The sequence below is a fragment of the Balearica regulorum genome, chromosome 1 (genome assembly GCF_011004875.1).
Source record: "Balearica regulorum gibbericeps isolate bBalReg1 chromosome 1, bBalReg1.pri, whole genome shotgun sequence".
NCBI classification, from domain to species: domain Eukaryota; kingdom Metazoa; phylum Chordata; class Aves; order Gruiformes; family Gruidae; genus Balearica; species Balearica regulorum.
This window is the reverse complement of record NC_046184.1, coordinates 174,146,006-174,173,708: the sequence shown is the minus strand read 5'-3', so window position 1 is coordinate 174,173,708 and position 27,703 is coordinate 174,146,006. Positions and strand designations below refer to the sequence as shown.

Sequence of the window (27,703 nt, the reverse complement as noted above, 5' to 3'; positions counted from 1 at the left end):
TATTTTGAGAAAGCAATTTTAAGATGGATAAAATGTATTCTGTATCTTCCCAGTGTTGGTGTTACAGGCAGAGTTGATTTAGCTTGATATTTTTATTACTCTGGAGGGGAGAATTTCCCCTGAAAGTTCAAAGAACATTATTCAAACAGTTTAAGCCATGGGCCACTTCAAAATACTCTCTGTTCAGAATTTGGCATGTATCTAAAATACTGTTTCTCTCAAAGCAGATATTCTTTACTCCTACCAACATGTTTTAATTCAAACAAGAATTAATTCAGGAAAGTCCTGTGTTTTATGTGGGTCAAACAAGATGATGTCTGTGGTTACTTTTGGCTGTATCTAAGACTACGTATACACAGTTCATTGTGTTTTTGAATGTATCTGACCTAACTTTATACTAGTCTACTCATACACTGTTACTAGTTTCAGCACAAAGCTAAGAGGAGACTAATTTACTGTTCTGCTTAGCTTATGTATTGACTGGAGTCTTGGAAAATGCTCTTCATTATTGAAATTGTGAGGGTGACCGAGCATTGGAACAGGCTGCCCGGAGAGGTTGTGGAGTCTCCTTCTCTGGAGATATTCAAAACCTGCCTGGATGCAATCCTGTGCAACCTGCTCCAGGTGATCCTGCTTTAGCAGGGGAGTTGGACAGGATGATGTCCAGAGGTCCCTTCCAACTCCTACCATTCTGTGATTCTGTGAAAGCCCAGACCTTTTTTTGAAAACCTGCTGTGGCCAAGAGAGTTGCAAATCTGAGCAGCATTCATCCAGAAGTAACAGCTTTTTAATGAAGTATTGATTCCCTTAGGTATTTGTCTCCACAGATGTGCATTCATACACTTAAGTCAAAGGACAATTTCCTTTATCACTATTCATGCATGTCACCTATAATCAACAGTCCTACATTCTCACACTTAGTCTCTTTCAACACGAAGCTGAGGATACAGAGCAAGAGGTCCAGAACTCTACTGTGATTTCTGCTTTTTCTTCACTTCTCCACCTCCACCGGTAGCTTTCTCATTGAAGGTAACTTTCTCAAATATGACACTCATGGTTTTGCTTACATGGCTTTAAAGAAGGAAAATGGACATTTCATGCAAAGTCCAAAACATTGGCAAAAAAAAGAAAGCTGCTGTTAAAAATTCCAGAAAGAGTCTCTTCTGAAAGAGTCTTTGAGCTTGTTGACAAAAGCAGGAGACCTGGATGGAGTAGAAGTGTTTTTGGTCTTCACTTCCTAAGATCTTCACTCCCATAACAGAGACTTTTTGCCTCACCCAATGATTTCATTCCAGTAACCTGCTGATGTATGGCTTAAGCTTTACTCGGGAGGACAGTTTACACTTCAATATTCCTGGAACTTAAGAATAGGAAAAAATATTCACAAAGTCCTCTGCCTGTAAGTTCAGTATCATTATATGAATAATGATGGGGTGACATGATTTTCGTACCATTTACTAACAAAAGTCAAAATGAGATCTCCTCACTTGGGAATAACTGATCAAATGGAATTGGTTCATCAGCTGACAGGAGTGTTGAACACATTAGTAAATAGGATTGCTTGTTCCCACTTAAAAGATAATTAAATTGAGGAGTGATGATTTAAGAGCTATTTTCAAAGAACTTGGAGATAACACAAGATTGGTCATCTTATCTTGATTGGTCATCTTACCTTAGACACCAACAGGAAATAAGTGTAAATCGTTCTCTTTAAATTTGGACAAATCAAGAATGAATATGAGAAGATTTTTTTTATTTCCTAGCTGGGAAAGCTACTGAGAGTTTTTCCTATGTTGCTTTTGCTGATGAGAATCATCTGTACAGTAAATTCCCAACACCCTGTAACAGTGGGGATTCTGCTAATGGAAATATAACTCATGAAGTTCTTAGAGTAAGACTTTCTACATAGAAGTTGAGGAAACTGCTAGTATTCTTCAAAATTTTGCTTTGAAATTGGGTCAGATTTTTCATGTAAGCCTCAGATCCCTCCCCTACCAGCAGTACTGCTAGATTGTCAGAAGTAGAGTTTTCCTACTCATCACAGGCGTTGGGTAGCCTGATGTGAGGAAATATTTGTTAACGTGTGTGTGTTTTGAGTCAGTAAGATTCTTGAGTTATTTTATGGCTAGATCGCTGACTTCTTTGAGGTAACATGGCTGGTGCTTCATTACAAACTGTAGTTTGAAATGTTTGGCCCTTAACTCTCAGACAACAAAAAGAATTCCTTTCCCTCTTACTCTTCTGCAGTGAAGTTCTACACCGCTTATATAGCTGACATGCTTTCATTTGATGTTAATAAACTCAGAACTTTTAAATACTTTGTTGTGTGTGACAGAGCGATGCTAGGGAACCTTCATGTCTCAGAGCTTTCTCACTGGATGAAAAAGCTCTAATATTTGTTATCGTAGTCTACTAGAGCCTGTGTCACAGTGATGGTTCCCAGCACAAGTTCACCCCTGAGATTTGCACTGCTGTGTTTTAACTCCTGAAACCCTCTAGGCTTTATGTTGCTTTCAGAATGGTAATTCTGCAGTTCTTACTGGAGATTCCCCACCCATACTCATGGTGTTTTTGTGGGGAATACAGCCTGGACACACTAACATTGTGGGTGTCTTGAAGCAGAAATCAAATTTACCTGTAACTGTTCTTTAAAGTGTGTTTTCAATGTGCACGTTTGCAGTACACTCTATTGCTTGCCTTTCAATGTCCATTTATGGTTACCAGGAATTCAGAGATTGGGAAGAAATGAAAATATGGGCCAAACTCCACCCCGTTTATGTAACAGCAGTCAAGTATTAGACTGTGTGCCCCGTTAGTATTGCTAAGACAAGCATGCTTCAATGTCATGTACCTACAAACACTGCATCTTAAAAAACAGCTGACCATAAGCAGATTTTCTTGTTTCCTAAAAGACTGACTCCATTTTGAATTAAGGCATGTTGAACTGTTAGCCTATTAAGGGGTTTTAGATTAACCTTAGAGGCTGGTTCCAACCTGGTTCAGACTTTAACAGTGGAAGAATGGAATGCCGAGAATGGAGCTCAGAGAGGAATAGAGTTTAAAATACTGTGGAAAACTATTAAACACCTCCACCTACTTAAACCTTGTAATAAAGAAGGCAAAAGAACTGCACATCATGTAAAATAAGTTTAACTGAAGTACAGTAGTAACTAGACTGTTTTTCAGTCATGACCTAAGTATTCACACAAAACTACTAACTAGCATGGTCAGACTGACAGTTCATTCTTCAAATTTTAAAGGGAAATTAGCTTTTTCTATCAGTATCCAAGTCCCCATTCAGTGGAAGTCTTTCTTGTAAACCGTAAGCATACAAAGCCAGGTTTTAACATACTGCTCAGTGAATGGGTTCTTTTATCAAAGCAGTTAACGTTAACAATATGGCTGTGTTAGAGGGAACTTTCCAGTTGCTGTTCAGTGAGTACAAGAATTACATCTTCAGCTGCTTCTTTAGTTGCATGGTAGATATAGCCATATTCTAGGGCTCCTAGCAGAAGGACTGGATGATGACAGGGATGAAATGATACAAGCACTGAACACACAAGCAGGAGCTTTCTCTTTCAATTCCACAATAAAAAGATGTCTGCTTTGATATGCTATGATCTAACAGTTGAAAAGAAAAGGTTATAGTCTTCAGGTACTCAGTTGGAATGGGGAATATTTGGAGATCAGGAGTGTTTTGTCTACAAGTCCCATTAGGGTAAAAAACCCAAAAGAACAAACATTTGTTTTCAAGTCCACTACAAGGAGGAGGAGGAAAATTACGTTTCTCAGATGTGGTTATTGCAAGGATTGTGATGGTTCAGCTGAAGAAAGAACTGTTTAAATGGTGAGAGAGAATGGAGAAAATGGGAGGAAAATACAAAAATTAAGACAAAGATACGTAGGAAGGGAGAAGAGAGCTGGACATAATTAGAGAAAGCAGAGAAACAGAAAACTTCATTAGTCTAAGAATTATATGCACTAAAATAAATAAATTTCAGTGCTTTTTGCTGTGGCCTTTCAGGAGCCAGTTGATAGTTATACCACATCTAAGACTCTTCTTAGAAGGTATGCTTGAAACTTTTATTGCACGGCCTGTTAGTATCCCCGTAATTCACGAATTCTGACTTCCTTTTCTTCTTTTGAAACCTGGATTTTGTTTTCTCTTTTTTTTAACTGCTTCCCATAATACTACTCTTTTAAATTAATAACTTTAGTAGTAGAAAAAGTGGAAAAGCTGTATAAAGGCAAAGTTGTGTCTGTCTATAAAAAATATGTTAAACTTGTCAGACGACTGATAAAATATAGAAAAGTATGTTGTGAAAGCAAATATGCTCAAGAGTGGAGACAGCTTGGAGTTAACTGATTATTTTTCAAAATAGTTACTGCATTTTTTAAGTATTTGCATTTTTCACATGCCTCAGCAGGTAATATAGGATAATTTGATAACTGAAGAATTTATTGGGATAGACTCTTTTATAGAAAACTTAGATTCATTGGACTTTTTCCTGCTTAGAAATTAAGATAAACGAGATTGTTTCATTAGTGTCATAAACAGCTTGGTGATGTATCTGTTCAGGATTCATTTATTACTCTGCTTGAAGCTTGCAGAATGTGACTTTAGCTCCTTTTGATTTGGGCTCTAAGAGTATCTTCCATATTTTCTTACACTATTGATGCTGTTGTCTAAGTGTGTTTATTGTGCTTACAATATCTTCAGAAGTTTCTCTGATTGATTTGAAGGACTTAACAGTTCAGGAAAATAATTTTTAGAATCAATGTATGTTTCAGTTCTGGATAATAACACATGCAGATATCTACATCTTAAGACTTGTAACAAACCAACTAGTACACAACATTTTATTATTTGATAGTTGTCTCTAAACCTGAAGTGCAGTTGATGAGCTTGTTTTTTACTCACATGAATGAAGAAAGGTCTTCACGCTGTCTCCTTTGTTTTCCCGTTAATGGTAATGTTAATGTGGTTGCAGTTACTAACACTGCATAGCAAAGGATATTTCACATATCTTAAACTTGAAAGAAGACAGATCCAGTAATGCTCCCCTACCCATTGCTTGTCTGTCAGTCATTTTAGTATCCTTTGATTATGTAAGACCCATCTCTGCTAGCTGCTATCGTTATCGTGTCTTTCCATCCTTTGCTCTTCTAACAAAAACTTCTCTGAGCTGCCCAGTTTCCCTGAAGCATGCCTGATGGCCTGCAGGCAGCTTAATGCAAGTTCCTTGAAGTTCTGAAAGACAGATGGAAATCCATGTATTTTTTCCGGTGTCATATTTACTTTAAAGCAACTGCTGGAATTACTGTTGTAGTAGACTTTGGTACATGATTTTTAATATTTTAGTAGCTTTTATGTAGCATTCATATGCTAATAAGGAGGTGCAAATTATCTTGTGTGTGACTACACATCATCCTTCTTGTCTTTGAAGGGAACAAATGTTGGTTTTGTCAACAGCAAGCTCAGTATTAGCCAGCAGTGTACCCTGACAGCATCCTGGGCTGTATTAGCAGGAGAATAGGCAAGACATCAAGGGATGTCCAGTTTGGGGACATCCAATAAAAGTAACGTAACGATTCACTGGAGTGAGTCTAGTGGAGAGTCACCAGAATGGTCAGGAATGGAGCACTTGGCCTGTGAGGAGAGGCTGAGGAGGGAGTTTGTTCCATCTGGCTGCTGGAGTACCTAACAGCAGCACCCCCAGTGCCTATGAGGAGGTGACCAGGAAGATGGAGCCAGGACCAGCAGTTGCAACAGGAGATTCCGACTTGGTATAAGGAAAAACTTTTTCACTACAGCCAAGCATTACTGTGGGCAGTCTCTATCCTTGGGATGGCTAAAGCTTTGAGCAACCTGGTCTGATTTCATAGCTGACCTTGCTCTGAGCAGGATGGTGGACTGGATACCCCCTGAAATCCCTTCCAACCTGAATTATTCAATAATTCTGTTTTGCATTTGCATTGTTGAGATCTTGTTTTAAGTGGTAATTTTACTGGGGAATAAATGAAAAATTATGCAACAATATGCTGGCCTCTTGTATTTAAATTTTGCTTATTTCTTAAGTCACTGCAAACACCAAGACCCTCCATTACATTAATTCTTTGGGGAGAAGTTGCTTTGCTGTCCATCACTGCTAACTGTAGCACTTTTAGGAACACATCCTTGACAGATAACAAGGTATGCCTGTACTTTGAACTCTGCTTATCAGGAAATCATACCTGTTATGTGCGATATAAAGGACATACCAATCATTTGCTACATTATGGCAGTTTGAACCCTAACCTTCTGACCTACTCTGCCAGGCTTTCAGAGGGAAAATAGAGGGGGAGAGTAGTCTTTCTGCTGATACAGTAGTTACATATATCTTTTATTTTTCAGATGTCAAAGGAGCTTTGTCTGATAGTCTCCCAGTTAGCCCTATCTCAAAAGACTTGTCCTTACCTTCTCATTTCTATCCCTGTCCTTTTCTGAGAAGCTTCAGTCATGACATTTCCTTTTCTTATTTTTTCCTTGCTGATCATCCAAAAAGCTCATTTTTTTCATCACTATATAGAATAGAATTTTAGTTTTGATACTATTAATTACATACAAGTTACATTTGTGGTATTAGGAACTTAAAAATTTGTATGTTAATTTCTGACTGTTTGAAGGAGATATATGGCATTCCAAACATTTTTCTTCTGTTTGTAGTTATTTGTGGGTTTAGTGCTTTTTACATTTTATTTGTTAAAAGGAGAGAGACATTTCGGTACTGCTGTTGTCACTTATATAAACTGCTGTTTTGTCAATCATTTCACATTGACTTTTTCCTTTTTGCATTAATGTGATTAAAAATCATACAGTAATTACCTTGTATTAAGTAGATATTTACATCTAAAAGTATCTTAATGAATTTTCTACTAAATCAGAGAAACAGCAGCATATACAACAATAGACAATAAATGCTATTGTGGAAGGTAAAGGATAAGATAGCTGATAGATATTTAAGTTTCTTTTCTTAAACAGTGTGGAATTTTTTATGTTTCTAATGTGTAAAATGTGACTTGAATTTAATTATTTGGACCGTTATCTTTGTTACTCTTTCGGTCTCTGAGTTTACTTCAAAAATTTTATCAAAGTTGCATGAGATGGTTAATTGTCTTTTCTCTACAGCAGTTTGTGTATAGGACTACAACATATCTGTATACCCATTGCATAACTCATAATATTCTTTCAAAATATCTTTGTAATCCAATTTTAATTTTCTGGGTTATAATTTTAATAAATGCCACCTAGTTTGTAGAAAGAGTAGCAAAGGGAAAGGATTGGAGAGAAAAGTATATGCAATTTACAGATCGATGTGTTCACAATATATCATGTAAATTAATAGAAAAGGTAACAAACTTTATCAACATGAACATCCAGAGAGTTTGTTTCCTTGAATCACCTTCCCCTTATTTGTTTATGGTTTAAATTTGACCAGTATGTGTATATCAGAAGTGTTCAGTACCTTCTTTTCAGTGTCTGCAGAGGTTTAAAGTTTGTGGCTTAAGATAATAAAAAAAAAATTAGTCAAAACATCTACTACCTTTAGCAAAGATGGTTTTATGATTTCTTTCAGAGTTTAGGGTTTGTGTGTATGTATACTTATACATGCACATGCATATTTGGATGAAGTATTCTATTTTCACAGTTACAGCACTAGTGTGGATTGATTAATTAAAGAAAAAGAAAAAAGTCTATTCCCTGGAGAGAATCTACAGCATATTGGGAATATTGACTGGTTGTTTACCTCAAAAATTTCACATAAATTTGGTCATTTAGTTACAGTTTTGTCAAGTTTATTTAATTATCAATCTCACATTTGTTTCAGCTGCTACCTTGAAAAATTACTGCCCTAGAATATTCAATGAAGGGAATGTATGCAAATATGCTAAGGGCCAGTTGTGAACTGAGAGGGTAATGCTACATCAAAATATATTTGAGCCCTGTAAAGTAAAACTGCATGCACATATTGGCACTCTGAAAACTCCCTGAATAATGTGTTAATGTGCCGTTACTCCAGTTTGAGGGATAGAGCATCAGTCTGTGCAGAACACACCATTGTGTGTTATAGTTTAGAGCTGGTATGTCCATCTCCTCTGATTATCTTCTGCAAATTTTTGTCAGAGATGAAAAGCAATCAAAAGAACAGCCTGGCAAGTAATAATCACTCTATCCAGAATCACAAGAAAGAACTGAAAATATTTATATTGATTTAACTGAATATCTGATGAAAAATAACCTCTGTGACTAGTGGGAGTGGAGCATTTTAAAAGATACATTTTTCTATGTTTTATCCAAGAGGAAGAAACAAATCAAGCAACAGTTTCAGAGTCTTTCTGTAACCGTTGACTCGGATTTCTTAGTTTGCTTGAGCAATGAAGAACAATGTTTGTAGTGCAATAATAAAAATGTAATGAACAATTTCTGTAGCTTCCGATAGCCCTCAAATCTGTTCAGGTATGTCTCATCTGCTACAACAGCAATTTATTTCAATTATCTTCCAGAAACACAAATACTAATATTATTAAAGAACATTTGCATGAAGTAATAATATTTCTGGAAAAGCTAATACTTGGTTTAAGGAGGTATGTTGTTGAATCATTATTGAAATTGTATGGTAGCTTAAAACAATAATTAGGAACAGCAGAAAAAATTATCAAGCCAGACAATTCTAAGTGTATGTTACGAATTTGAAATTTAGTGTAGAGGAATATTAAAAGCTGATGCTTTTCTTTTTTTCATGTTTTATAGCAAGGACGTTGCTGGCATTTTCTTCAGGTCTGTTATATATTTCTCATATCAAAACCTCTCACAGTTACAATTCAAATTAATTATTTTCTACACTAATCAATATACATTATTGGGGGATAAATCTATTATTCCTTGCCTTTTTGTTGATTTAGTACAAAATTCAGATTTGTTAGCATGGCAATTTTTGCAAGGACTGAGGTAAACCATGAGATAAAAACATTGGTTTAATAAAGTTAATGGTTTGGGATGCCATGGGAGATCAAATAGCGAATAGTGTGCACAGAAAATGTGACTAAAGATATAACGAGGTTTTAATAAATATACTTCAGGTTTTTTGCTCTTGGATTAAAATATGTAAATAGATAAAACCATATTGCAGAGCAGGGATCTTTTTCAATCTGTCACTTCAAAGTGAATTTTTTTAAAAAATTGAAGTATTTATCTGTTTGAGCAAAGATGTCATTTAGGCAATGAGAAATTTAATCATGTTAATTCTGCTGCTTGTCCAGTTGTGTGTTCCACCTCAGTTCAGCGTGTTTCTCATACTTTCAAGTTTGGAGTCTGTGGTGTGTTGACCCCGGCTGGAGGCCAGGTGCCCACCAGAGCCTCTTTATCACTCCCCCTCCTTAACTAGACAGGGGAGAAATGGTATAATGAAAGGCTTGTGGGTCGAGATAAGGACAGGGAGAGATCACTCACCAACTATCGTCATGGGCAAAACACACTGAACTTGGAGAAAAATTCATCTAATTTATTATCAAGCAGAACAGAGTAGAGCAATGAGAAATAAAATCAAATCTTAAAACACTTTCCCCCACCCCTCCCTTCTTCCTGGGCCTAACTTCACTCCTGATTTCTACCTCCTCCCCCCTCAGCGGCACAGGGGGACGGGGAATGGGGGTTACGGTCAGTTCATCGCATGTTGTTTCTGCCGCTTCTTCATCCTCGGGGGGAGGACTCCTCACACTCTTCCCCTGCTCCAGCGTGGGGTCCCTCCCACAGGAGACAGTCCTCCACGAACGTCTCTGATGTGAGTCCTTTTCACAGGCTACAGTTCTTCATGAACTGCTCCAGTGTGGTCCCTTTCATGGGGTGCAGACCTTCAGGACCACACTCCTCCAGCGTGGGTCCCCCACAGGGTCACAAGTCCTGCCAGCAAACCTGCTCTGGCGTGGGCTCCTCTCTCCACGGGTCCACAAGTCCTGTCAGGAGCCTGCTCCGGCGTGGGCTTCCCACATGGTCACAGCCTCCTTCAGGTGCCTCCACCTGCTCCGGTGTGGGGTCCTCCACGGGCTGCAGGTGGAATCTCTACACCCCCTCATCCTTCCTCCATGGGCTGCAGGGGGACAGCCTGCTTCACCATGGTCTTCACCACGGGCTGCAGGGGGATCTCTGCTCCGGTGCCTGGAGCACCTCCTCCCCCTCCTTCTGCACTGACCTTGGTGTCTGCAAAATTTCTTACATCTTCTCACTCCTCTCTCTGGCTGCAAAGGCTCTCCCCAAGTTGGGGTTTTTTTTTTTCCTTCTTAAATATGTTATCACAGAGGTGCTACCACTGTGGCTGATTGGCTCGGCCTTGGCCAGCGGCGGATCCGTTCTGGAGCCGGTTGGCATTTGCTCTATCGGACACAGGGGAAGCTTCTAGCAGCTTCTCACAGAAGCCACCCCTCTAGCCCCCTCGCTACCGAAACCTTGCCACGCAAACCTAATACAGATGCTTTTGCCATTTTACGTGCTAGTGCACACAGATGCAAAAGAGCTTTGTGCTGTGTGTCCAGGCTGTGCCAGAAACAATAGGACTGTTCAGCTTCTGACTCCTTTTGGCTTGAGGTAGAGCTGCTGGTGTCTGCATCCTTTAGCTTGGCTATGTTTCCCTTTTAGATTGTTGTTGTTAGGAGAATTCTGTGAAGCTATTTCCTTTGGTATCTCTTCACTAGGCTTCAGAGAACTCATTCAATACGCTTCCTGTTTGAAAAAGAGGAATCTTTTATCTTTCTTTGGAGTTATTTTGATATTTTATTCAAGTGATCTTGTGAGGTGATAATTTCCATTTTTGGATTCACAAACTAGGTATGTCTGTGCCTACATCTCCTGAAATACCTGATCTGGTAGGTGTTCTAACCAACCGTGTATACTGATGATTTCAATGTTTCGTGTTTGTACAGTTTCTCATAGGTTTAGAATTCATCATCCCCAGAAACATAAATGAGAACACAAGGATATACATCTTGATTAAGATGTATAGGCAAAGAGAAAAGCAACTGCCATTAGCTGCCTAAAAATTACTGGGGTGTCTCTGTTCTCCTATTTATGTCTATAAAAAACAGGTTTTGAGGAGGAAATGGTAGAATTGTATCACATTCATTATTATATGCTTATTGGTTTCTTCAGACCCTTTCTTTTTGTTCAAGATGCTGTTATTAATATCTCTATACTGATAAAGTTCAGTTAGGTTATTTGAATAGATTTTGTGTTTATTTCATTGAATCAAATAACAAAAGACTTAACTCAAGATGCTGATTGCTTAAACCAAGTAATAACAGTCTAGGCAAGTGACTCTGAGCAAACTAAGCATGCATCAGCAGCAATGAATTAACACAGAGTACCAACCACATCCTGTTTCATTTAAAAAAAAAGCATGACAGGAGTTGCTCATCTTTTTTACAGTAGCGCAAAAGTAACTGCACACTTTCAGGAAGTGGAAGACTGGATTGAATGTCCATCAGACCTCCAGGATTGAGAGAAAACTCCCTAGTGAAGGTTTACTATGAAATCCTCATGACTGAAATATAAGTCCCAAGCACAGGCTAGGCTAGGCTGAAGCAGTCTCTACCATTACTGTTGAAGCTGTGTCTCAGTGCAGGAGCAAATCGTAAGTTTCACAGAGTCAAATAAAAGGAAACATGATTGCATAGTTCAGAGATGAGGAAACAAAAATGGATTTCAGTCCCTGCCAGTCAGCATGATTTAGCAGATATATCTAAAGCAGACTCATCTTTTGTAATGTTCATTCTCCCAATTCTTAAAAGAGATGGAACACTCATTGTGGTTATTGGGTCACTGTAGCTGTCCTAGTGGAATAAACACAAAGATAAGCAGCTACCTTTAGAGTAATTCGTCAAGATGTGCCTTTTATATGTATATTCTACAACCCCACCTTTAACTTTGCTCTTTACCAGTTGTGTTACAGGTCAGTGAGAAGATCTGCGCAGCAGCTACCTGTTTCTTTCTTTCTTTGACTTAAGACACAAGAATACATGGGAAGTATGAACGTTCTCATCAGACACTGCAGGGAAAAGTGTCCAATCTAGTGTACACTGGGCATTAGTTTACTTAGGGCAGAAATAGTCCATGGGTTCTAGATACTGAAGAACTCCACTTATTGCATAGGTAATTTGGGGTTTAAGTGTCCTGGTAGTGTAAAACAGGTAGTGTAAAACAGCTGTTTATCTCGCTGAATCTGGATGTTTGGAACTAGCACTTCCTACAAACTGCAAAATAGTATGTGGAAGTGTTGCCTCCAAGAAGTTGTTTCGACAGAATGAGGATCAGAGGCCAATACATAACAAATGCTTAGAATGCTGCAAAACAGAAAATTCTGCTTTGAAGCAAGCAGCTTTAAACAAAGCTTCTAAGCTTTCTCTCTCCAACAGATTTTACTAAACCATGTGCAAAAGTACTGTATGCTTAATTACTTGATATGAAGCAACTGTAACATCTGACAATAACTTGCATGTTAAATCATTTTTACCCTTTACCATTTAAGCTATATGTTTCTGGATTTTTTAAATAACAATCTGAAACAGGAATGCATTTCTGGATTTTTGTATTAATAATCTAAAAGAGGAATATGTTTCTGGATTTTTTTTTAATAACAGTCTAAAACAGGAATACTGTGCTGAAAAAACTCTCAGCATGTTATTTGGAGAAAACAAATTTTAAGTGAAGACTATTTCAGCAAACATTTTTTTCATTGTTTAAACAATTTGTAGATGTCAAGTTTCATCTTCTGTTTAATCATTATTCAATCCTCCTCCAAGCTCAGGAGTGATGCATCCCAACAGAGGAAGTCAGGCACAAACACCCAGAGGCCTGCATGAATGAAGAAGGAGCTCCTGGATGAACTCAAACACAGAAAGGAAGCCTACAGAGGGTGGAAGCAAGGGCAGGTAGCCCAGGAGGAATACAGAGAAACTAACTGAGCAGCCAGCGATCAGGTTAGGAAAGCTAAAGTCCTGATAAAATTAAATCTGGCCAGAGATGTCAAGGGTAACAAGAAAAGCTTGTATAAGTATGTCGGTGATAAAATGAAGACTAGGGAAGATGGGGCCTTCTCTGGAAGGGAACAGGAGAGCTGGTTACGCAGGATATGGAGAAGGCTGAGGTACTCAACAACTTCTTTGCTCGAGCCACACCACCCAAGCCTCAGAAGGCAAAGGCAGGGACTGGGAGAATGAAGAACTGCTCACTGTAGGAGAAGATCATGTTCAAGACCATCTAAGGAACCTGAAGGTGCACAAGTGCATGGGACATGATGAGATGTATCAGCAGGTCCTAAGGGAACTGGTGGATGAAGTGGCTAACCCACTATCCATCATATCTGAGAAGTCGTGGCAGTCCAGTGAAGTTCCCACTGACTGGAAAAGGGGAAACATAATCCCCATTTTTAAAAAGGGAAAAAGGAAGACCTGGAGAACAGCAGGCCGGTCAGTCTCACCTCTGTGCCTAGCAAGATCATGGAGCAGATCCTCCTGGAAACTATGCTCAGGCACATAGAGAATAAGGAGGTGATTGGTGACAGCCAAGATGGCTTCACTAAGGGCAAATTGTGCCTGACAAATTTGGTGGCCTTCTACGATGGGTTTACAGCATTGGTGGATAAGGGAAGAGCAACTGACGTCAGCTACCTGGACTTGTGCAAAGCATTTGACACTGTTCTGCATGACATCCTTGTCTCTAAATTGGAGAGGCATGGATTCGATGGATGGACCACTCGCTGGATAAGGAATTGGCTGGATGGTCACACTCAAAGAGTTGTGGTCAATGGCTCGATATCCAAGTGGAGACCAGCGTCAAGCGGTGTTCCTCAGGGGTTGGTACTGGGACCGGCGCTGTTTAACATCTTTGTCGGCGACATGGACAGTGGGATCGAGTGCACCCTCAGCAAGTTTGCCAATGACACCAAGCTGTGTGGTGCAGTCGACATGCTGGAGGGAAGGGATGCCATCCAGAGGGACCTTGACAGGCTGGAGAGGTGGGCCCGTGCGAACCTCATGAAGCTCAACAAGGCCAAGTGCAAGGTGCTGCACATGGGTTGGGGCAATCCCAAGCACGACTATAGGCTGGGCAGAGAATAGAGAGCAGCCCTGAGGAGAAGGACTTGGGGGTATCGATTGATGAAAAGCTCAACATGAGCTGGCAGTGTGCGCTTGCAGCCCAGAAAGCCAACTGTGTCCTGGGCTGCACCAAAAGCAGCATGACCACCAGTTCGAGGGAGGTGATCCTGCCCCTCTACTCTGCTCTTGTGAGACCCCACCTGGAGTACTGTGTCCAGGTCTGGGGTCCCCAGCATAAGAAGGACACAGACCTCCTGGAGTGAGTCCAGAGGAGGGCCACAAAGCTGATCAGAGGGCTGGAGCACCTCTCCTAAGAGGACAGGCTGAGAGAGTTGGGGTTGTTCAGCCTGGAGAAGAGAAGGCTCTGGGGAGACCACATAGCAGCGTTCCTGTACCTGAAGGGGACCTACAGGAAAGCTGGAGAGGGACTGTTTATCAGGGAATGTAGTGAAAGGACAAGGGGAAGTGGCTTTAAACTGGAGGACAGTAGATTTAGATATAAGGAAGAAATTCTTCCCTGTGAGGGTGGTGAGGCACTGGGACAGGTTGCCCAGAGAACTTGTGGATGCCCCCTTGTGGTGGGTTGACCCTGGCTGGAGGCCAGGTGCCCACAAGAGCCATTCTATCACTCCCCCTCCTTAACTAGACAGGGGAGAAAAAGTATAATGAAAAGTTTGCAGGTTGAGATAAGAACAGGGACAGATCACTCACTTATTGTCACGAGCAAAACACACTGAACTTAGAGAGCAAATTCATCTAATTTATTACTAAGCAAAACAGAGTAGAGGAATGAGAAATAAAGCCAAATCTTAAAACACCTCCCCCCACCCCTCCCATCTTCCCAGGCTCAACTTCACTCCTGGCTTCAACCTCCGCCCCTCCCCTCAGCAGCACAGAGGGACGGGGAATGGGGGTTACAGTCAGTTGATGGCGTGTTGTTTCTGCCGCTTCTTCATCCTCAGGGGGAGGACTCCTCTCATCGTTCCCCAGCTCCACCATGGAGTCTGTCTCACAGGAGACAGTCCTCCACGAATATCTCTGATGTGAGTCCTTCCCACAGGGTGCAGACCTTCAGGACCAGACTGCTCCAGCAGGGGTCCCCCACAGGGTCACAAGTCCTGCCAGCAAACCTGCTCTGGCTGGTGGTGGGCTCCTCTCTCCATGGGTCCACAGGTCCTGCCAGGAGCTTGCTCCAGCACGGGCTTCCCTGAAGGGTCACAGCCTCCTTCAGGTGCCTCCACCTGCTCCGGAGTGGGGTCCTCCACGGGCTGCAGGTGGAATCTCTACACCCCCTCATCCTTCCTCCATGGGCTGCAGGGGGACAGCCTGCTTCACCATGGTCTTCACCATGGGCTGCAGGGGGATCTCTGCTCCGGTGCCTGGAGCACCTCCTGCCCCTCCTTCTGCACTGACCTTGGTGTCTGCAAAATTTCTTACGTCTTCTCACTCCTCTCTCTGTCTGCAAAAGCTAACTGGTTTTTTTCCCTTCTTAAATATGTTATCACAGAGGCGCTTACTGGCTTGGCCTTGGCCAGCGGCGGGTCCATCTTGGAGCCGGCTGGCATTGGCTCTGTCAGACACAGGGGAAGCTTCTAGCAGCTTCTCACAGAAGCCACCCCTGTAGCCCCCCCCGCTACCAAAACCTTGCCACGCAAACCCAACACACCCCTCCCTGGAAGTGTTCGAGGCCAGGTTGGATGGAGCTTTGGGCAACGTGGTCTAGTGGAGGGTGTCCCTGCCCATGGCAGGGGGGTTGGAACTAGATGGTCTTTGTGGTCCCTTCCAACCCAAACCATTCTATAATTCTATGATTATACTCATAGCTTTTTTTTTTCTTTTGTTGAAGGTATTTAAATTTGTTGTTATTAAGTGCATTGTTATTTTAGTCCAGATGTGAAATAATTTAACATATTTGATAGACATTAATGAAACAATAAATGGTACAAAAGACTGAACATGCCTATACAGTCACTGTAATAATCTCCTTAAAATACATGTATTTAAATGAAGAATGTCAGGTTTTTACCCATTTTGTAGTAAATATTAAAACAGACTTGAAGTTTATGAAACCAGTCAGATACATGATGCATCAAATTCATGTTCAGTGCTTCAGAAGCTGATCAATGAAAGCATTTGAAACTAAGGATCAGAGATCCTACGTTTTCACTTACTTAGTGGGTACCATGTGAACTCAATTCATGGGCAATCTTTGAGTTCTCAGAAACAAGCCAACTAGTTTTTAGTACGAAGGATCAAAAAGAGAACCAGTCAAAACAAGATCCTTTGAGTGCTCACGTTTGGAGTCTCACAGTTTGCTACAGGTATGGACAGTGTATGGACAGTGTATGGACATGTCTGTAACATGACTGAATTTAATTTAGGCCTATCTAAACTGCCGTTACTCCTTTTGTGACTGTAAGTGCACATTGAAGAGTTAAGGAAGATTCTGTTCTGTACTTTTACACTTACCTTTGGGATTTTTGGAAGTGAAGAAGCCTTAACAGCCAGACTCTGTTGCAAAAGGTGAGGAAGTTAAGCTGGAATTTGAACCTCATGTTGAACGAAGTATGGGTAGGATTTGATGAAGGATGCTGAACTATGAGGGTGATATAGGAGTTGAAAGAAAACCAGCAGATGGAGAGTAGGGCTACAGGATAGGAATGGAAGCTATGAATAGGCTAGTAACACAGGTGAGATGGAAAACAGATCCCCTGAGTAGAAAGAATGAAAATAGAACTGGAAATCAGGAGAAATCTAGGCTGGTGCTGGGACAGAGAGGGAGGAGGGCAGGAACATTAGGGGACATGTTGGGGCTGGAAGCAAGAGGTTTGCAGTAGGACATTTAGGTTTCTGTTCAAATTTGGCACTGAACCAAAGCACAGACATTTGTATATTGTAATTACTCTAAAGATCTTAGATCTGGAACTGACCTACCTGTGGACTCACGATGATTTCACAACTTACTGGGTTTTTTCCATTTTCAAACTTGAAAATAATGTCTAAAATATATCCTAAAGAGCTTTAGGTTGGTATAATCAATTTTGCAAAATTAGAAAGGGTTGGTGTTTTGTATAATTTTGGTTTGACTTCCTTTGGAAGATGTATTATGTGTATTTACTAGTTTGGCATTCTTTCCTATTAACAAGCTTAATACTAGGATTTTCTACTTTGTGAATGCTTAATTTTACAAATTCTAATTAGTCTTCTGATGTACTTAATTGTTAAATTACACTTTTGAGGAGTGCTGCTGTACATCTCAGGTTTTGTCAATGGGATAGACAGTGGTAAAAAGAGTCTGTTTCTGTTAGGTAAAAATAGGTTAGGTTTGCTATCTCAGTACTTACAGGGTGCTTATAAGAAGTTGGAAATGTTAAGTGAGTCTCACTTTACACACATATGTGGTAGAGCTCTTTGAATATCAATATTAGGTTAGGCTGTGCTGGGTGTGTTTTGTAGTTCTCCATTCAAAAACAGTTGGCTGCCATACTTTCTTCAGTATACAGACTACATGATTTTACCATGAAATCTTTCAGTTTACTCACATGGTATGCAGATTTTGAAAAGTTATTATATCATTATCCGCCATTTGCAAAAACAGACTCCTCTGACTGAAAAATCTTAAAACTATCCTTACAAACCAGAGTTTGAGTCCCTCTTTGAGTATTCTCTCTTCTACTTTGCTCTAGAAATAACCTTTTTGATAACCATTGTGTCACTCTGCTTTAGCAAACTTCAGACATTATTGACTGGTCATCCTAATGGCTCAGAGACATAATGAATCTGCGACCTCATTCCAGATGATTCTGACATGTGGGTTTTTTTCCATTTTTTTCATTAGCTCAATCTGGAATTTTCCGTTCATTCTCAACCCTCATTCTTCTGTGAGACAAAATCCTCTCCTCTTTCACTGTATCGAGTTTGCTAAAACTTCTCGATGAAGAAAAATCCTGCACACCCACGTTCCACTATTTTTTTCCATGATAGCACAGGGTGGTTTTGTTTTCTTTTCTTTTTTTTTTTTTCCCCCCCTTAGAGACCATCTAGGGAGATTAAGGAATGTATTTTGACATTGTGTTACATGACTCTGTATGCACATGCACACACACTTGTGCTGAAATAGTAGCCAAGAAACCAGAGATACTATCTGGCCAAGTAGAAGCAAATACGACAAAGGAACTCTGTGTGGTGCTACAGTGGAGGAGTTAGTAGTGAGCTCAACAGTGTGCTAAAGTCAAAAGAAAACTGACTCTTCTTACCATACAAAACAGATCGTGCACATGTAAGCTACTTAAAATTTCCAAAACAAAGTACAAATTTTTTTTCTGAAGTTACTGTTCATGATTGGGTTGATAAACATGCTCTGGAAGCACCCAGCTAATTTAGTAGACTTACAAAATCATCAGAGAACTACGGGCCTCTCTGGAAAGTATAGAGAGTAGGTACAGAGAAGTATGCATAGCCTATGTTTATGCATGTTTCCAATGTGTAAGCTCTATACAGAACAGATCATTGAACCTCAGACTAATTTAAGGTCTGAAGCTGTGTACAGGAAGGTATTGCCATCTATTTTGTATGAAAGCAGAAGATATGAATTTGTTGTTGAAAGTCAATAAATATGACTTGTAGATAAATTTCATTTGTATGTTGTATTGCACATCAGTTGGCTGGATGACACGTATCTTTGTGAAGACTTACTCATTTTGGAACAAAACAGTCTTCCCATTGTAAACAATGTGTATAGCAGAACAGATTTAGTGTCATGTCTGCAGCCAATCATGTACAAAGTGTGGAGAATGTAAGAGTGCTGAAACTATTTTTGTGTGGTAAAATGAAAATAGGAACATACAGTCAGGGAGCAGTGATGAAATACTTTAAGTATCAGCACCTGAAAAGCATCCTCAAGCAAAATTGACAGCTGTAGTTGATAACCAGATAGGTAATTGGTATTTAGCAGTTTGAGTGCAGTAACTCTGAGAACAAATGTCGTACTATTGAAAAAGAAAATTGTTTTAAAAAGAGCGACCTTTTCATAAGCTCAGTAGGCAGAACTTCCAATTCTTACTTACACAGCCTGCGTGGGAACAATCTCAGTCATGCATTGGACTGTTTACTCATACACGGATGTCTACAGAATGATTATAAAGGGCATCATAATGACACCTGTTTGTTCTGTTCAAGTTAATTCCAGTGAAAATTACTTCCTCTTTGTGCTTTAGAAACATTCCTACATCTGAAATCCTCAGGGAAAATATTTGAAGTAATCCCCTTGGTTTTGTTAAACACTCTCAATCCCACCTAAAGATCAGGTGCTAAATAGGATGGAATTGTGTTGCAACTGCTCTTTGACAAATGACAGCTAACATAACAGCCATGCTGGGTTAGAGTAAAGGTTTATCTGGGATTCTAACAATTTGTTGTTAAGTGACTTCTGTGTGAGAAGTACCATCTTGCATTTAATAGTTGTCAAAGGATTTCTCTGCTGTGTCTCTGAGTTTGTTCAGTATCCTCTTGAGTAAGCGTTAATTTTTAGCATCCACAGCATCCTATGATAAGGAATTTCACAGCTTTCATGTGTGAAGAATGACTTCTATTTGTTTTCATTCTGCATCTGCTAGCTTGATGAGGTGCCTTCCTGTTCATCTATTGGAAAAAACATTTGATTCCTATTCTCATTCTCCATGCCACTCATGATGTCCCAGGCCTCTCTTAGTTCTTCCTTTTCTTTACATTATCTGTTTTCCAAGCTGTAGAGTCCCAGCTTGCTTAAGTAATTTTTTCCACACAACGCAACTGTGTAAGTAAGTGCATGATGTTGCTGGTTGTGAGAGGTAATCCTTATTACCGTTCTCTGATGCTTTACCAGTTGTATTATGTTCCTTGTGAGGTGAGGTACTAGAACAGTAGTCAGCATTCAGTGTGCAGGCAACAGCATGGAATTGCAAAGTAAGTGGAATATTATTCATCTGTCACCTATTATTACCTTATAGTGACATTCTCAAAAATATACTTCATTTCTGCTTTTTAAGAAGGACCTGTGGTTCTGAATGACTGTGGAAATTAACACACCATTGTGCTCTGACATTTCTTCGTATCTTTGGGTATGGGAAAAAGCAGTGTAGCTGATATCCATGATATCCCAAAGGGATATCCCAAGGGATGTGCCATTGATACCACTGATACCTGATACCACTTCTCCCTATCACATGTAACACATGGTGGTGAAGACAGAAGACGACATCTCCTTAGTATCTCTCCTATGAAAAGACTTCAGTGCATACAGTTGTGAACCAAGAAAGAGTTTCACATTGATCTAACATTTTTAAAAAATAAGGTATACTGTAAGGTCATTGTTATTTGATTGTGCATTAACCACATATTCAGAAAAGCCATGGACTGTGTTTTCCATGTACTGTGTTTTGTTGTCATTACGGTACTGAATTTTCTTAATGATGTTTCAAATACAGGTTACAATAGTTACATTGATAACCATACTAATACTTATTAAACTCTTAAAAAATGTATTATTTTCTGAAATTTATACCTATAATGAATAGGACTAGCATGTATTCTATGTTTGTTTATTTGGGAATCATCAAAACTTCTTTTTTTCTTTTTTTTTTTTTTTCTTTTAGGTATAGACAAATGCAGCTTGGCACAGAAAGCAAAGTAGCTGAACTTCTTCACCAAAGTAAGTTAAAGTCCTTTGAAAGTGAACATGTGCAACTCATGCAACAAGAAACAGCTAAGAATCTTTCACAGTGCCAAATGGAATGTGAGAAATACCAGAGAAAGCTGGAGGTATGTTATATAAAGAGACACTTTTCAGGGCATTACATAGTTGTTTTCAGTTAGAATTTAAAACACAAAAACTTGAGGGAAAAAGTAGCAAAGAACATACGCAGCTGAAGTAACATCTCCACCAAATTCTGCTGAAGCAGAATCTAATGACAAGGCTTATTAAGTTTGACCAGTTCAATGGAAAACAAGACTTAGAGGGGAGGAAGAAGACAAAACAATTTCTCATGGAGAGATGTTGAAGACAGTACCTCATTCATAGGAGGTATGTATATGCTTGTATCACAAAGCTACTCATGTCAGTCCTTGTGATTATTGTAGGGAAGAAGACAGTTATACCAGAACAGTTATGGTGAATTCAGTATCATTATTAAAAGCTAGGATTTGTAATAGGATTGTTACATAATGAAAATAGTTTTTAATGATACACAATTCTGGAACAAATTTTTACAGCTGAAGAAGTCAAGGAGAGCATGGTGCATACAGCATTGAAAAGACCTAACATTGCAAATCCTGTTCTGGTGGGTTGACCTTGGCTGGCTGCTAGATGCCCACCCAGCCGCTCTCTCAATCACCCTCCTTGAGAGGACGGGGGGGTAAATAAGCTGGAAAAGCTCGTGGGTTGATATAAAGATAGGGAGATCGCTTACCAGCTACCATCGTGGGCAAAACAGACTTGACCTGGGGAAAATTAATTTCACTTATTGCCAATTGAAATAGATTTGGATGGTGAGAAACAAAGACAAAAACTAAAACATATTTCCCCACTCCTTTCTCTTCTGGGTTTAACTTCCCTCTTTCATTTCTGACTCCTCTTTCCACGTAGTGCGGGGAAAGATGGGGAATAGGGGTTGGGGTCAGTCCGTAACAGCTCCTCTCTGCTGCTCCTTCCTCCTCACACCTTTACCCTGCTCCAGTGTGGATCCTCCATGGGCTGCAGCTTCCTTCAGGAGAAAATGTGCTCCTGCTTGGGCTCTCTGCAGGTTGCAGTTCCTTCAGGGCATGTCCACATGCTGCAGAATGCGGTGCTCTGTGGGTTGTAGTGTGGATATCTGCTATAGCATGGTCTTTTATGGACTGCAGGAGGACAACCTGCCTCACCACGTTCTCCTCCATGGGCTGCAGGGGAATCTCTGCTCCGGCACCTGGAGCTTCTCCTCCCCGCTCCTTCTGCACTGACCTCGGTGTTTGCAGGATTGTTCCTTACACAGTTGTCCCCCTCAATCCTCATGTTTTATGTGTAGGTTTTTTCCCTTTCTTAAATACCTTTTCTCCAAGATGCCCCCACCTTAGCTGGCGGCTGAGTCGTGCCCTGCGGTGGGTGGGTTGGAGCCGGCTGGAACCGGCTGTGTCTGGCATGGGGCAGCCCCGGCCTCTCCTCACAGAGGCCCCTGCAGACCCCGCTGCTGCCAGTGCTGGGGCACCTGCACCCAGTGTAGCTGAGTTGAATGACTTGGACCTTTCTATCTCTACAAGCTTAGAATTTATTATCTTTCAAAAATGTATCATATCCTGTTCACCTATTTTAGTATCGGAAAGACGTCCAGTATTCAGCAGAGCTAACTTACTTTAAAAAAAAATACTTACCTGTGCAAAGTTAGTCCCAAAATCATATCAGTGACTCCAGTTTGTGAGATTTAAATGAGATTGGCAGTGTATGTCTAAAACAAATGTCAGGTTACAAACCAGACAGGACAGAATAAAAACCTTTTTTCCAAGTGCCGGCTATGACAGCCTTCACTTTTTGGAGAAGGATGCTGTTCTGGTTCCTGTATGTCTAGTGCTGAACCTGCCTTGGGTGTTTATGAAAAGGAACTATAGAGTGGAAACAGAATTAGAGAGTTTTAGATAAAATGTAGTTTCTTGTATTGTAGGTTTTGGGACATTCAGATCCTGGCTAATGAGGTTAGTTGTGGTCACGAGCACTGGGAGTGCCAGTTTTGCGAGACTTTGAGGTTACTAAACAGATTTTTAATTGCGCAGACATGTCTAAACTTTGAGAAGATAGTTAAATTTGAGTTATATTACCTTCTTCTTTGTGGATATTTATTTGATCTGAATAACATCTTGAATATTTGGCATTCATTTCTACTAGCACTTTTAGCACTTCCTTTTCTCTTTAGAGAGATGCTTTGAAACCAGTGCTCTTTCATTTAGAAATGTTCTTGCAGAATTTAAATATTTGATGGCTGAAGCTTTTACGTTTGTTCCTTTTGACTGAATTCTTAAGTTTTTAATTTCCTTTCTTATATGTAGTATCAATGTACTAAGGGGTTTTCCTTACCCTTCTTAGAGGATGTTGATCTTAGTGTAATCACTAATATCTTGTGGCTCAGCTACAGCTGCTTTGTGAACCAACACTTGTTTTTATTTGGATTTCAGCATAAGTTTCTCTTATGCTTGCTAAAACTAGGAAACAGATGGTTTATATGTTGCCAAATTTTAACCTATACCTCTATTCTTCTGTGACACTAGACCGATCTTTTTATATTCAAGTGGCTTGTTTATCTAAGTGTTTTGCATTCTTGAGTGGTTTTGACAGCGAATCTGGTATTCATGCTGTATACACTGTGCATGTATTTCCGTATCTCAAGATCTATATTCAAGTGTTATCTTGAATGTTTGGGATTTTTATTTGGGAAGTTAGTACTAAACTTAGCTACAGTACTACTTGGCTAATACTTTACCTGTTTTAGTGGGGGGTTTTCTGCAAAGCATGTAGTTTACTACTTTACTTACCAAGGATTTTTTCATTCCAGTCAGTTTATAATATTTATGTTGTCAATGTTGTTCTCTATTTTCAACACTATACTGAGCTTTAGTTCTTATATGGACCTTTATAACTTTTCTTTTAAGCTTAGTGGATTAAGTATTTACATTAGTCTTGAATGTTAATGGTGTATTACCTTTCAGTAATAAGTAAATAATAAGAATCTGGTATATCATAAATACTAAATTTTGATGTTTGTGTATTTACCATTCTGTAAAGGAACCTTCTTTTTTTAAATTGATAACTGAACCCTGAATCTACTTAAAGCAACAAAAATAAATGCATTTATACTGTTTTGACCGCTGTGTATTAATTTTTTCAGCTGTTACCTTGCTTTTCTTAACTCTCCTTTAAAATTCTTGTAGCTTTTTCAGAGAGATTTTCTTAGAATTACTAAGGTGTTAGGAGATAGGCGTAAGTGATATGACCTGAGAGTGTAATATGTGCACGATAATATAGTTGAAAAAAATAACTGCTTTTTAAAGTATTTTAATCTTTCCTGTGCAAAAGTTACATCAAATATTTAGTATCCTACTGCTAAGCATTTTACATGTATTATATTTTGCTTCTTAACTAGCTGTAATGCTGAATCCCTGGTCTTTCCATTATTCCTTCTCACAGGTGCTTACTAAGGAATTTTACAGTCTTCAGTCTTCCAGTGAAACACGCATTATTGAACTTCAAACACAGAATTCTGAGTTTCAAGCAAGGCTAGATACTTATGAAAAACTTGAAAAAGAGCTTGATGAGATAATATTGCAGACAGCAGAAAGTAAGTTCTGTCACTAATTATATTCTGTCACAAATTCTATTCTACCTGTAGGTGTTTCTGGCATTATGACAAAATGTCTTGTTTCTCGTGGCACTTAGAAAGTATTACAGTACCTGTCATTCTCCCTCCTTATGCCTGACAATTAAGATGCAGTAATTATTTTGATAGAAAATATGCATGACAGATCTGTAAAGGTATTTGTAAATATGTATCAAATAAACATGAACTTAGACATATGGATATTAAAAATCATCTCAGTATTTCTTTTTCCCTCATTTCTGTTTTCCTTATTCTAATCATCCATTATAATTAGATATGGGGTTTTTTTAGGATTCTCCTATTATTTAAGTATATTTTGAGTACCAGGGAACTTTTTTGTTGACAGACAATTATAGGCTTCATAATGCAGTACAGTGATTAATGTAAATTTTTTAATTAATTGGGGGAAAAAAGCTCTTCCTTGTGTCGAATTAATAATAATTAGACATTAAGTAGTTGTTTGTGGTAGATTAGTCTATTCCAAGTAGTAAAGCCTGAATTAAATTCGAGTCTGATTATTCTTGAAAACTTTTGTCTCTGATTGGCAAAAATAACAATATCTGTTCTCAAACACAGCAAAATTTCTGTGAAATCTCTATTGATTTGATTCTCAGCCTAAATGAATCCACAAAGCAAGTAATTTCTAATGTGAAACTAAAACTCAAATCTTGAGGTCTTTTTAGCCTGTGTATAAACAGAGTAGGCCATTTTAAGATTTCAAACAAATTCATATATCTTCCTGTCCTTTTCTTTCTTTACTTCTCAAAAAAATAATCACAATTTATAAATTTTTTTCTCAGGTAGAAGATCATTGCATAAGCTTTATATATAAACAGTAGTGTAGAGCGAAGTATGTATTACTGGGATGCAGTGATGCCTGGGTGTCTTTAGTAATTAGACTGTACATACTTCATTGATTTTAAACACAGCAGCTTGTACTTGTTAGAATGGCATGACTATCCAAAGGTTCCGGTCTGACCATAAGCATGTTTGCTATGTACATGCCCATGTTTTAGTCAGTAACATTTTTTTTGAAGTATATGTACAAACTTGCCTAAGGACTAGTTATATATTAAAAGAGAATTTTTGGACCTTACCTTTATTTTTTCAAGTTTTTTTCAAGGAGAGGATAGAGTTCAGAATACTGTTTTTTGTTTACACTGATTTACATTTTCTTATGCATCTTGGGATGGCAGTAAGTTTTTTACAGAACTAAATCATTCTTAACTTCTCCTTAAGTATGTATTTTAATTACAATTTATATTCTATGTTACAGAATATGACTTAAAGAAATGAAAGTTTACAAATGAACTGTTTCTGTGTCTCAAATTATGTCCTGGTATTGACATGTCATAAATAGCTAAAGGTAGAAAATAGTTGAAAGAAAGGAAATATGATTATTTTTTAAATTTAATGTGTTGTGGAAGTACTACAGTCTGTCTTTCAGAGAATATAATTTAGGCTGAAGCATTGTGTGGAAGACAATTATAATTTTCTATGGACTTTAGTGAGAATAAGATTTTGCTCTTCAATCCTGTGGTCACTTCTTTATATTTCAATACCATGTAATATTTTTTCTTCTCCTTGAGTTATGAAGCCTCTGCTGGTTTACAGTATTTGGGGTTGCTGGTGGGGGGATGGGTTCTCTGAACTTTTTAATAAGCTGTGTATTTGCACATGTGAGATGGCTCTTGTCATATAATCATATAAGCTTTTTATTTTTTCCTTTGGAGAATGGGCATGTGGAAGAGATCACTGAATTGTGACTGTTATTCCCTCGTCTTCATGCCTCACTTTATTAATATTGAAATAACATGAAACAGCCTATTCAGGAAACTATCAAGAATTTATGTAGCCATTCCTTACAGCATTTGAGTGGTTTCCACATAAGTAATAAGAGTAAACTTTCCTGGCATTTGTCTATTCTTCCTTTTCCGGGTAAAATCTTCACTTTGGGGTATTTTTGTTGTAGTCTAGTAGTTTGATTTTTCTTGCTTCCATTGGTTAGTATCTTTTTAAGAAAAAAGTTGAACTTATCTGTATCCTCACAGTGGCACTTATTTGCTAAGTAGTGTAAAGAACTGTCATTAATAAGTGTCCCCTAGCTTGTAAAATTTATATTTTACACCACAAAGTCAGGTGTGTCAGCCTGGAAAGACATAAAAAAAGATAAGAGAAGCACACACTGATACAGAACCTTACTTTGGCTTCAGATCTACAACATTTCCAAATTTTTTTGTATTTGTCTTCATGATCTGACATTTACATGGACACTGCTCACAGATATGAATTTATAGGGCAGGATCTTACTGACATTTTTCTGAGACATGCAATGCTGAATTTGTAATGGAAAAAAAGGATTATGACAAAGGCAAGTTAAAATATTTTTTATGTTTTTCTGAACCAGAGGTATTTAAGCCACTGGAGAATTCCCCATCATAACTGAGACAGCCTTGAAAATCTGAAGTTCTGGTGCCTTTGACTGCCACATCAGTAAACTTTTTGTGTCATACTTACTGAAATTTGTGTATTGTTTTTTGTGTAACTAGATATGTGACTTATCAGAAGTGCTCTACTAGAAGCTTTTCTCTTTCTAAATGTGTTTTAAGAAACCTTGTTTAAAATAGCATTTAAAGGGTATTAGACAAGTGAGGAAAGAACCTATAGGGTTGTGCAAGTTGTTGAGAGAAGGTACTTCTGATTTTGAGGCTTTTGAGCATGAGGAAAGATGAGTCAGATAGGACTGTCATGTCATTTCCTAAATTTGTTTCTCCTCTTCCCAACTACTTGATTCATCAAAGCTGTTGTGTGGTGCTTGGGCTGGTATTCACTTGTGCTCCCTCCCTCTCTCACACCCCTGCCGTTCCCCCTTTCTCTTTGTCCCCCTTTACCCCTCCTCTCTCTCCCCCTTTCTCTGCCCCTGCTTACCTCACACACACACACTTCTTTTTTTCTTCTTTTTTTTTCCTAGCCCAGTTTATCTTACAGGAGAGAGGAAACCTGAATTGTACGAGCTGAAATATTAAAATCTGTACACATTTTAATCTTACTGCTATTGAGATTTCAGTTCAAAGCAATTCCAATGTGTTTTAAATCTATAGAAACACCTTTTCAGAAATCAGTCATCTATGGAGGCAGAGATTATTATGAATATTTTTACTCTACATACACGTAAGAATCTCCTTCTTGCCCTACTCCGA

General features: G+C 38.9%; 1 protein-coding gene across 2 annotated transcripts in view; it reads left to right on the top strand.

Annotated features, from left to right (window-relative positions):
- The window catches only part of PIBF1 (progesterone immunomodulatory binding factor 1), a 127,193-nt gene that overhangs the window by 55,012 nt on the left and 44,478 nt on the right, over positions 1-27,703 (top strand). For both annotated transcript variants that reach the window (XM_075741690.1, XM_075741691.1), the window contains exons 11-12: positions 20,760-20,925; positions 24,314-24,464. In XM_075741690.1, the coding sequence (XP_075597805.1) occupies positions 20,760-20,925; positions 24,314-24,464 (317 nt within the window). The remainder of the gene's footprint in view (positions 1-20,759; positions 20,926-24,313; positions 24,465-27,703) is intronic.